Below are 12342 nucleotides of genomic sequence, written 5' to 3' on the forward strand. Positions count from 1 at the left end.
AAGATTTGAATCGGAAGTGTAATGTGAAGTGTTCCAGATATTTAATGGTATTTATCTGAAGAGAGATGAAACTATTTTCGTAGATTTTCGTTGTTGTCGGAAGTCGTATATGATCGTCTGAGTGTAAATATATGTAAATGACACAAATTAGGTAAAAATTATAGAAACTTAAAGCGTTCCCTTGAACCCACAAAAGCCAGTCTTATAGATTAGGGACGCACCAACACCGCGCAACATAGAAACACGACATTACAGCGTGGCGGCGCCAGTGACAGTGATGTGTGTTGCATCACTCACAACAGACAGGACAGTATCTCATCAATAAGAGGACCACACCTCGGTGAGGAGCATTTGTCCCATCACGGATCTGAGAGGTAATTGTTATTCAAATGTTAAGGAAAGAATACTTCTATAAAGCGGAATAAAAGTAATGTTTGTGTTGTTCACGTTGATGGTCGGTCAGTTCAGCAGTGACATGAAAGTCAGCTGCCAGACAAGGCGGGAGTTGCTTCGGGTAACAGTGTGGCAGCTTTTCCCCGACATGAGAGGCGATGGAAGTTATCAGATACTGCGATTCTTCCAGTGGCCACCTCCCCAACTCCCCGCCGCCACAGGTGTGATACGAGTAGTAATCTTATCACTCTTGTCTTAACTCACCTGTGGACTGTTGGCGGTGGCGTGAGCACGTAGTACCTCTGGCGGCATCATCTGGCGGCGCTGGTGACGCGGAGAAACATAGGTGTTGAAGTTGCTTCTCATCTGCCCCTGCTGCCCCTCTCACCGCATCATAATCTCTCAATACTAATTCCTTTGGCTCTTCTTTAAAGCGTCTATCCTCGTGAGTGAGCCACATGAAGCACACGTCGGCATCACCACCCTTGGCTTGACACGCTCCCACAACAACAAGGTGCATGCTGGCGTGTGTGTCAGAGCCTTACAGCGACCTGTTGCCCCCACACGGCTTCCATTGCTATGAGATTTATTCGCCATTACTTTGGTTTATTTTACTATAACTTTAAATGAGCTTATGTTTTGACTAACTGGTGAATCATCTCCATCCAATCAGGAGCAAGGAGGCGTGTGACCAGCGTTGTGGCAGCAACACAGAGGCAGGCAACCTGAAGGAAGGCCAGCAACACAGAGGCAGGCAGCCAAAAGTAAGGCCAGCAACACAGAGGCAGGCAGCCTGAAGGAAGGCCAGCAACACAGAGGCAGGCAACCTGAAGGAAGGCCAGCAACACAGAGGCAGGCAGCCTGAAGGAAGGCCAGCAACACAGAGGCAGGCAACCTGAAGGAAGGCCAGCAACACAGAAGGCAGTTTGAGCCATGGTGAGTGTTGTCCCCAGCAGTATTGGAATTATATATATATATATATATATATATATATATATATATATATATATATATATATATATATATATATATATATATATATATATATATATATATATATATATATATATATATATATATATATTAAATGAGTGGTTGTGAATGAGGGGGAAAACATGAAGGTGAGGGGTTAATGGTGGAGGAAAGATTGACAGCAGCAGCAGCAGCACGAGGTGTTTGATGTGGAGAGCGTGCCGAGCTGGGTGGAGTGAGTCCCTCACGCCGCCTCTTTGTTGCAGGATGACAACGTGGAGGAGTGTCCAGTGTGCCTCACCACCTTTGACGACACCCTCAGGCGGCCACGCAACCTGCCCTGTGGCCATACAGTGTGCTCGCCGTGCATTGACGGACTGAAGCAGCAGGGTGCCGTCACGTGCCCCACCTGCCGGGTGAGTCACGCCGTGCCCGAGGCGGGCCAGTTCCCCATCTCCTATATTACGGAGGGCTTTATCAGGAGACTGAGAAGACTGGCCTCTCTGCCAGCCGAGCCAGGGAAGCAGGCAGCCCCACCAGTGACACGGCCTGCACCAAAGGCGACAACGGGACTCAGCAAGAGGGCACAGTCCCTGCTGCAGGAGCAAGAGGCGAAGGTCCTGGCTGCCATCCGCTCCTGCCAGGAGGAGCAGAGCCAGCTGGCCGAGTACCTGACAACCCTCGGTGGCTGGAGCAGTCGCCAGCAGCGGCTGCAAGACGAGCTGCAGACGCTGGTGGACCAGAGCAAGAGTGCCCGGGAAGCGGTGCACCGCGAGGAGTCCCGGGTAGAGGGCAGGCAGGAGGAGGTGCGGCAGAAGGAGCAGCAGCTGCACGCCGCGCTACAGTCGCTGCGCACGGCCGCAACACGGCAGGAAGCTTACGAGGTCATTGAGGACACAGACCTTCTGGTGGAGAAGGACAGTCAGACAGAGGGGTGTCTGGGAGTGTTTCCCGACGTCCACGCCGTCACCACCGTCACCAAGGTGGGTGTGGCCTCACACTTGTTGTGCTTGCAGGTCACTCCTCTGGCCACGGTCAGTGAGTGAGTGAGTTTATTGAGCACACCTCAAGCTGTGCATACAACACTCACATACAACACAGTGTTTGTAGTCCCAAACATGTGCTTTACTCCACAACAATGTTAAAGCATTAAACTCCAAGTAGCGCGTCAACACTTCATCAGTCACTTGTTGAGTTACACAGTGGTACACAGTATTAAACTAATTACAAACACTTACTTCAAACCACCATTATTAACACTCCTGCCTAGATCATTAACCTCAGGCCACGCCTCCACCACACGTCCCTCCATTTGCACGGTACCCTACACACACACACACACACACACACCGCCTCACTGCCGCGTTGTGTTTCAGGTGGCACAGGCATCGCGCGCAGCCCTGCAGGCTGCCACCGCTGCCGCTGCTGCCACACAGGCAGCCCTGGAGGCAGTGGGCACTGCTGCTGCAGCCTCGGGGGACTCCAGCCTCCCAGCAGCCTTGGCCGAGGCCTCCTCCATCGCGGATAGGCTGCAGGCCCTACTGGCGCCGCCCCTGACGGTGAGTGTGGCAGGCCCCAAGTGTCACTGCTGCCCGGCGCTGCTCTAGCTGTGCGGCTCACGGCTCTTTCTCTCTCCTTGTTGCTCTCTCTTTCCGCAGCCTTCTCTCTCTCTCTCTCTCTCTCTCTCTCTCTCTCTCTCTCTCTCTCTCTCTCTCTCTCTCTCTCTCTCTCTCTCTCTCTCTCCTGCCAGTGTGTGGTGGTGTGCTAAGGTGTGTTTGCAGGGGCTGTTTTTCCAGCCGGCTGGTCAGTCGAAAGCCTTCACATTTTTTTTTTTTTTTTTATGTAGGAAGGACACTGGCCAAGGGCAACAAAAATTCAATAAAAAAAAATGCCCACTGAAATGCCAGTCCCATAAAAGGGTCAAAGCAGTGGTCAAAAATTGATGAATAAGTGTCTTGAAACCTCCCTCTTGAAGGAATTCAAGTCATAGGAAGGTGAAATACAGAAGCAGGCAGGGAGTTCCAGAGTTTACCAGAGAAAGGGATGAATGATTGAGAATACTGGTTAACTTTTGCGTTAGAGAGGTGGACAGAATAGGGGTGAGAGAAAGAAGAAAGTCTTGTGCAGCGAGGCCGCGGAAGGAGGGGAGGCATGCAGTTAGCAAGATCAGAAGAGCAGTTAGCATGAAAATAGCGGTAGAAGACAGCTAGATATGCAACATTGCGGCGGTGAGAGAGAGGCTGAAGACAGTCAGTTAGAGGAGAGGAGTTGATGAGACGAAAAGCTTTTGATTCCACCCTGTCTTGAAGAGCAGTATGAGTGGAACCCCCCAGACATGTGAAGCATACTCCATACATGGACGTATAAGGCCCTTGTACAGAGTTAGCAGCTGGGAGGGTGAGAAAAACTGGCGGAGACGTCTCAGAACACCTAACTTCATAGAAGCTGTTTTAGCTGGAGATGAGATGTGAAGTTTCCAGTTCAGATTATAAGTAAAGGACAGACTGAGGATGTTCAGTGTAGAAGAGGGGGACAGTTGAGTGTCATTGAAGAAGAGGGGATAGTTGTCTGGAAGGTTGTGTCGAGCTGATAGATGGAGGAATTGAGTTTTTGAGACATTGAACAATACCAAGTTTGCTCTGCCCCAATCAGAAATTTCAAAAAAGATCAGAAGTCAAGCGTTCTGTGGCTTCCCTGCGTGAAATGTTTACCTCCTGAAGGGTTGGACGTCTATGAAAAGACGTGGAAAAGTGCAGGGTGGTATCATCAGTGTAGGAGTGGATAGGACAAGAAGTTTGGTTTAGAAGATCATTAATGAATAATAAGAAGAGAGTGGATGACAGGACAGAACCCTGAGGAACACCACTGTTAATAGATTTAGGAGAAGAACAGTGACCGTCTACCACAGCAGCAATAGAACGGTCAGAAAGGAAACTTGAGATGAAGTTACAGAGAGAAGGATAGAAACCGTAAGAGGGTAGTTTGGAAATCAAAGCTTTGTGCCAGACTCTATCAAAAGCTTTTGATATGTCCAAGGCAACAGCAAAAGTTTCACCAAAATCTCTAAAAGAGGATGACCAAGACTCAGTAAGGAAAGCCAGAAGATCACCAGTAGAGCGGCCTTGACAGAACCCATACTGGCGATCACATAGAAGGTTGTGAAGTGATAGATGTTTAAGAATCTTCCTGTTGAGGATAGATTCAAAAACTTTAGATAGGCAGGAAATTAAAGCAATAGGACGGTAGTTTAAGGAATTAGAACGGTCACCTTTTTTAGGAACAGGTTGAATGTAGGCAAATTTCCAGCAAGAAGGAAAGGAAGATGTTGACAGACAATGTAGGCAAACTTCCAGTAAGAAGGAAAGGTAGATGTTGACAGACAGAGCTGAAAGAGTTTGACTAGACAAGGTGCAAGCACGAAGGCACAGTTTCGGAGAACAATAGGAGGGACCCCATCAGGTCCATAAGCCTTTTGAGGGTTTAGGCCAGCGAGGGCATGGAAAACATCATTGCGAAGAATTTTAATACGTGGCATGAAGTAGTCAGAGGGTGGAGGAGAGGGAGGAACAAGCCCAGAATCGTCCAAGGTAGAGTTTTTAGCAAAGGTTTGAGCGAAGAGTTCAGCTTTAGAAATAGATGTGATAGCAGTGGTGCCATCTGGTTGAAATAGAGGAGGGAAAGAAGAAGAAGCAAAGTTATTGGAGATATTTTTGGCTAGATGCCAGAAATCACGAGGGGAGTTAGATCTTGAAAGGTTTTGACATTTTCTGTTAATGAAGGAGTTCTTGGCTAGTTGGAGAACAGACTTAGCATGGTTCCGGAAAGAAATATAAAGTGCATGAGATTCTGGTGATGGAAGGCTTAAGTACCTTTTGTGGGCCACCTCTCTATCATGTATAGCACGAGAACAAGCTGTGTTAAACCAAGGTTTAGAAGGTTTAGGACGAGAAAAAGAGTGAGGAATGTACGCCTCCATGCCAGACACTATCACCTCTGTTATGCGCTCAGCACACAAAGACGGGTCTCTGACACGGAAGCAGTAGTCATTCCAAGGAAAATCGGCAAAATACCTCCTCAGGTCCCCCAACTAGCCTGGTGTATATAGCCTGGCAGGTTGTGGTGCTGTGGTGCTGTGGTGCTGTGGTACACACGTGCTGGGGTGCTGGCTGCCTCAGTGCCTGGTGTATATAGCCTGGCAGGTAGTGATGCTGTGGTGCTGTGGTGCGGTGCTGTGGTGCTGTGGTACACACGTGCTGGGGTGCTGGCTGCCTCAGTGCCTGGTGTATATAGCCTGGCAGGTAGTGATGCTGTGGTGCTGTGGTGCGGTGCTGTGGTGCTGTGGTACACACGTGCTGGGCCGCTGGCTGCCTCAGTGCCTGGTGTATATAGCCTGGCAGGCTGTGGTGCTGTTGTGCTGTGGTACACACGTGCTGGGGCGGTGGCTGCCTCAGTGCCTGGTGTATATAGCCTGGTAGGCTGTGGTGCTGTTGTGCTGTGGTACACACGTGCTGGGGCGGTGGCTGCCTCAGTGCCTGGTGTATATAGCCTGGCAGGCTGTGGTGCTGTGGTGCTGTGGTACACACGTGCTGGGCCGCTGGCTGCCTCAGTGCCTGGTGTATATAGCCTGGCAGGCTGTGGTGCTGTGGTGCTGTGGTGCTGTGGTACACACGTGCTGGGCCGCTGGCTTCCTCAGTGCCTGGTGTATATAGCCTGGCAGGCTGTGGTGCTGTGGTGCTGTGGTACACACGTGCTGGGCCGCTGGCTGCCTCAGTGCCTGGTGTATATAGCCTGGTAGGCTGTGGTGCTGTGGTGCTGTGGTGCTGTGGTACACACGTGCTGGGCCGCTGGCTGCCTCAGTGCCTGGTGTATATAGCCTGGCAGGCTGTGGTGCTGTGGTGCTGTGGTAGACTCGTGCTGGGGCGCTGGCTGCCTCAGTGCCTGGTGTATATAGCCTGTTAGGCTGTGGTGCTGTGGTGCTGTGGTAGACTCGTGCTGGGTCGCTGGCTGTCTCACTGACCACATAAACAAACATAAAGTTCCTCATCTGTTTTCCACAATTTTTATAAATGAATGTAAATATTTTATTTATTTATTGTACATAATGGCAGACAGTCAATGGTTATTACTAAAACACTTGCCAACAACTTTCCTCCTATTTTCAATTTTATATTGAGAGTTGCTCTCATTTGACCCGGGAAAAATGGTGGCAAGGCGGCCCACACACCGGCTTCCCGGCTGCTCCGGCAATTCAGCAAATCGCGGCTGCATTTCGCTCCCGGCTGCACGATCCCGGCTAAAAGCAGCCGTGAATTGCCTCATGTAAAACCCCCTTTACACTGAGCAGGCTGCTCAAGGGCTAAAGGTTTGCTGCTGCTGCTGCTGCTGCTGCTGCTGCTGCCTTTTGAAATGTACATCTTGTATCCCTTCTCCAAACTGCCAGCCTGACTTACTGCCTCCTCCTTCCTGCAGGCCGAGGACCTGCACAGCCTAACACAGCATGCCAGGGGCCTGGTGGAGGCTGGCCTTGTCTTCGCCGTCCACGACGTGGAGGGACAGACTCGGCACGCAAGGATCAGCCTTGAAGACGGCAGCCTTTACCTCCACTCCCTGCAGGCCCAGGCCCTGCCGAACCTCACCGCCACCCTGCAGGTGGGTCAGGGCGTCGCGCCCCGCCCTGGTGCCACCACCGCGTGGCTGGAGGGAAGGGGACTGCCCGTCACAACACTCACGCACCCGTTCTCACCCTTACCCTCCCTCACCTGGTCCACCACACCCTGCCCCTCCGCCAGCCACTGTCCCTCCCTCCCTCCCTCCCTGCAGGCCCACACTCCCTGCCCTGCCCCTCTGCCAGGCACTGTCCCTCCCTCCCTCCCTCCCTCCCTCCCTGCAGGCCCACACTCCCTGCCCTACCCTTCTGCCAGGCACTGTCCCTCCCTCCCTCCCTCCCTCCCTGCAGGCCCACACTCCCTGCCCTGCCCCTCTGCCAGGCACTGTCCCTCCCTCCCTCCCTCCCTCCCTCCCTGCAGGCCCACACTGCCCGCCCTGTCCCTCCGCCACCCACTGTCCCTCCCTCCCTCCCTGCAGGCCCACACTGCCCGCCCTGTCCCTCCGCCAGGCACTGTCCCTCCCTCCCTCCCTCCCTCCCTGCAGGCCCACACTGCCCGCCCTGACCCTCCGCCAGGCACTGTCCCTCCCTCCCTCCCTCCCTGCAGGCCCACACTGCCCGCCCTGACCCTCCGCCAGGCACTGTCCCTCCCTCCCTCCCTGCAGGCCCACACTGCCCGCCCTGACCCTCCGCCAGGCACTGTCCCTCCCTCCCTCCCTGCAGGCCCACACTGTCCGCCCTGTCCCTCCGCCAGGCACTGTCCCTCCCTCCCTCCCTCCCTGCAGGCCCACACTGCCCGCCCTGCCCCTCTGCCAGGCACTGTCCCTCCCTCCCTCCCTCCCTCCCTCCCTGCAGGCCCACACTGCCCGCCCTGTCCCTCCGCCACCCACTGTCCCTCCCTCCCTCCCTGCAGGCCCACACTGCCCGCCCTGTCCCTCCGCCAGGCACTGTCCCTCCCTCCCTCCCTCCCTGCAGGCCCACACTGCCCGCCCTGACCCTCCGCCAGGCACTGTCCCTCCCTCCCTCCCTCCCTCCCTCCCTCCCTGCAGTCCCATACCCTCCCCACACTCCCTGCCTTTCCCCTCCGCCAGGCACCGTCCCCCCCTCCCTCCCTCCCTCCCTGCAGGCCCACACCCTCTCCACACTCCCCGGCCTGCCCCTCCGCCAGGCACTGTCCCTCCCTCCCTCCCTCCCTGCAGGCCCAAACCCTCCCCACACTTCCCGCCCTGCTCCTCCACCAGACAGTGTCCTTCCCTCCCTCCCTCCCTGCAGGCCCTCACCCTCCCCACACTCCCCGCCCTGCCCCTCCGCCAGCCACTGTCCCTCCCTCTCTCCCACCCTGCAGGCCCACACCCTCCCCACATCCCCGCCCTGCCCCTTCGCCAGCCACTGTCCCTTCCTCCCTCCCTCCCTCCCTCCTCCCTGGAGGCCCACACCCTCCCCACACTCCCTGCCCTGCCCCTCCGCCAGGTAGTGTCCCTCCCTCCTCCCTGGCGGTGGGGGCTGTCACAGGAGCACCGTCCCTCCCCCTCACTGGTGCCCCTGGCGGTGTGGCAGGCGGGTCTTGTCCTCCTCCTCACAGTGCCAGTACTCATCACGAGGGAATCATCATCTCAAACACCACCAATAATCAGAGTAATGAGCGTCATCACAGAAAAAAGGTCATTGTTGTCATTATTCATGTTAGTATTGTTATCATTACTATTATTATTGTTACTGTCAACAGTGATATGGAGATGGTGATAATGATGGTGACCACGACAGCCATGGTGACGATGACACTAATAGTTATGACAGTAATAAGAACACTATCAATACTCATAAACATTTAAAAAAATTAAAAGATAAGAATACTTCTGCTGCTGCTACTGATGATGATGATGGTGATGATGAAAATTGTAAAACCTATAACTGTAATAATCATAACACTACTAATAATAACAAAAATAATGATAGTAGTAATAATAATAATAATAATAATAGTAATAATAATAATAATAATAATAATAATAATAATAATAATAATAATAATAATAATAATAATAATACTTCTACTACTACTATCAACAACAACAACAACAACAACAACAACAACAATAACATGTGTTCCAGATGGGGGAGGTGGTGCCGGCCGCCCCCCCCTGCGAGGTGTTCCTGGACCTGGCGTGGCCCGGCAGCGCGGCGCGGCGGGTGGTGGTGAGTCTACCCAAGGACACCCCCCTGGGCCGGCAGTTCATGCTGCTGTGCTCGGGCCAGCGGGGCGCCTGCTACGCCAACACCAGGCTGTTTAACGTGACGGGTGAGGGACAGCCGGGGGAGTGTGTGGTGGGAGGAGACTACCAGACAGGTGATGGGAGGGGAGGAGCCGCCCTGCTGCCTCACCTTGACCAGGGTGAGTACTGGAAGTCAGGCAAGGCGGGGGCTGTGTGGCTGGTGGCTGTGGCGTGATGACCCTGCCCGTGGTGCTCAGTTCAACATCACCACCCGGGACAGGCAGCGTGGTGGTGTTTGTCCTAATGTCTTTGGCCAGGTGGTGCGGGGCCTGGAGGTGGTGCAGGAGGCAGCCCGGCACCGCCCCATTACTGAGGTGACTGTGGTGCAGTGTGGCGTGGTGCTGTCACGGTAGTGCTGCACCACACCACACACCACACCACACCACACCACACCACTACCAATATTATTTTTTTTGTCATTTTTTTTAAGAGGAAAGAAGCAAACACACACACACACACACACACACACACACACACACACACACACACACACACACACACACACACACACACACATCACTGGTCCACACTGTCTCATCTTGCTTCTCCTCAATAACATTATTGTACAAACACAAATCTTGCCTTTCATTTTCCTTCAAGTGGAAGTGAAAGGCCGCGCTGCACCCTCAATTACACTTGTGCTCCTCTTGTCACCGTTACCATTACCATTATTGTTACTATTATTATTATTATTATTATTATTATTATTATTATTATTATTATGCTCTTCATACTACAAATAGTTTCTTTGTTATTATTATTATTATTATTATTATTATTATTATTATTATTATTATTATTATTATTATTATTATTATGGGTAACATAATCATTGCTTTTATTTTCATTAATGTCATTATAATTATTATCTTTATTAATACTATCATTATTTTTTCTTCTTCTTCTTATTATTATCATTATTATCATTATTATTATTATTATTATTATTATTATTATTATTATTATTATTATTATTATTGTTTTTCTTATTGTTGTTGTCATTATTATTAATATGGTCGGTATTGTTTTCATTATTATCATCAATATATTATTATTAATATTAGTAGTATGATTAATGTAATAATTTTTCATTTTCATTATAGTTATTATAATATATAATCATTATTAGTATTATCGTTGTTTTCTTATCATCATAATAATAATTATTATTATTATTATCATTTTATTTTTTTGTCTTGCCGTTGTTGTTGTTGTTGTTGTTGTTGTTGTTCTTGTTGTTGTTGCTGTTGTTGTTGTTGTCATTATTAATATAGTCATTATTCTCATTATCATCAACATTATTATTATTATTATTATTATTATTATTATTATTATTGTTATTATTATTATTGTTATTATTATTATTGTTATTATTGTTATTATTATTGTTGTTGTTGTTGTTGTTGTTGTTGTTGTTGTTGTTTCTGCTGCTGCTGCTATTATTATTATTATTATTATTATTATTATTATTATTATTATTATTATTATTATTATTATTATTATTACTATGATCATCATTATTATTATCTTTATTATTACTAATATCGTCATTCTTCTTCATCTTCTTCTTCTTCTTCTTCTTCTTCTTCTTCTTCTTTTTATTATTATTATTATTATTATTATTATTATTATTATTATTATTTTTATTATTATTATTATTATTATTATAATAATAATTATTGTTTTTATTTTCATTATTACCATTATGATTATCATTATTATTAGTATCATCATTGATTTCTTATCATAATAATAATAATAATAATAATAATAATAATAATAATAATAATTATTATTATTATTATTATTATTATTATTATTATTATTATTATTGTTGTTGTTGTTGTTGTTGTTGTTGTAGTTGTTGTTGTCATTATTATTTTTATGATCATTATTGTTTTCATTATTATCATCAATATATTATTATTATTATTATTATTATTATTATTATTATTATTATTATTTTTATTTTTATTTTTATTCTTATTATTATGTTATTATTTTTATCAGTGTGATTAACATAAGCATTTTTTGAAATTTTCATTATTGTCATTCTAAATATCATCATTACTAGTATAATCATTGTTTTTGTATTATTATTATTATTATTATTATTATTATTATTATTATTATTATTATTATACTTTTGTTGTTGTTGTTATGAATATGGTCGTTGTTGTTATTATTATTATTATTATTATTATTATGCTTAACATAATCATTATTTTTATTTGTATTATTTCCATTATAATTATTATCATTATTAGTAATGTCATTGTTTTCTTCTATATATATATATATATATATATATATATATATATATATATATATATATATATATATATATATATATATTATTACTATCTTTATTATTATTATTATTATTATTTTTATAATTAACATTGTTTTACTTTCATTATTGTCTTTATATTTATTATCACTTTTATTATAATCATTAATTTCTTTATTTTCATCAATATATAAAAAAATACAAAAAAATAAATAAATAAATACAAAAATGGCACACCAAATAAATGTATGTTTGTAAGTTTGGTTTAGTCAGCGTCAATCTGCGCCGTTCTCTTTGAAGGCTGCGTTGATGGAAGGGGTGACTCCACCAATGTCACTGCTCGACGCTCTGCGCTCAAAACTTGTCAGGCTTGACTTTCCTTGTTGACGCAATACACGGAGGGAATGTGCCGCAACACTGCAGCTAAAGCAGGGAGGATGTAGGCACTTGCACAGCCATACCAGTGACAAATGTAATGGCTGCACCGCTTGTTTGGGTGGAACAAAAGCAGGGGGATGTGGGCACTTGCACAGCCATACCAGTGACATGTAATGGCTGCACCGCTTGTTTGGGTGGTTCATGAATAACAACATAATGAAGTTAAATAAACGCAAATTTTTGTGAAAGGAGGAGCAAAGGGATTTACGTTGTAGCATTGTTTGAGTGACCACTATGTGTATTAAGTACAGAAGTGACTTATACTAGAAGCACCGCAGGATAGCAAAGCTGCGTTAAAAAGACACTTAGTGTTGACAAACTTGTCTTGCAGGAAAGATAAGGAACGGTGCAAACGAAAGCAGGAGCTAGAC

The 12342-nt window shown here is 47.0% G+C and overlaps 1 protein-coding gene across 1 annotated transcript; it reads left to right on the forward strand.

The window, feature by feature from the left end:
- Nucleotides 1-1188: 1188 nt before the first annotated feature.
- Nucleotides 1189-12109, forward strand: LOC135094072 (uncharacterized). The gene is made up of 6 exons (XM_063993837.1): nt 1189-1329; nt 1632-2348; nt 2742-2924; nt 6835-7014; nt 9083-9362; nt 11834-12109. The coding sequence occupies exons 1-6, from the start codon at nt 1327-1329 to the stop codon at nt 11905-11907; spliced, it is 1437 nt and encodes a 478-aa protein (XP_063849907.1). The 5' UTR covers nt 1189-1326; the 3' UTR covers nt 11908-12109.
- Nucleotides 12110-12342: the final 233 nt, after the last annotated feature.

This window comes from Scylla paramamosain, chromosome 44 (assembly GCF_035594125.1).
Source record: "Scylla paramamosain isolate STU-SP2022 chromosome 44, ASM3559412v1, whole genome shotgun sequence".
Taxonomy (NCBI): Eukaryota; Metazoa; Arthropoda; class Malacostraca; order Decapoda; family Portunidae; genus Scylla; species Scylla paramamosain.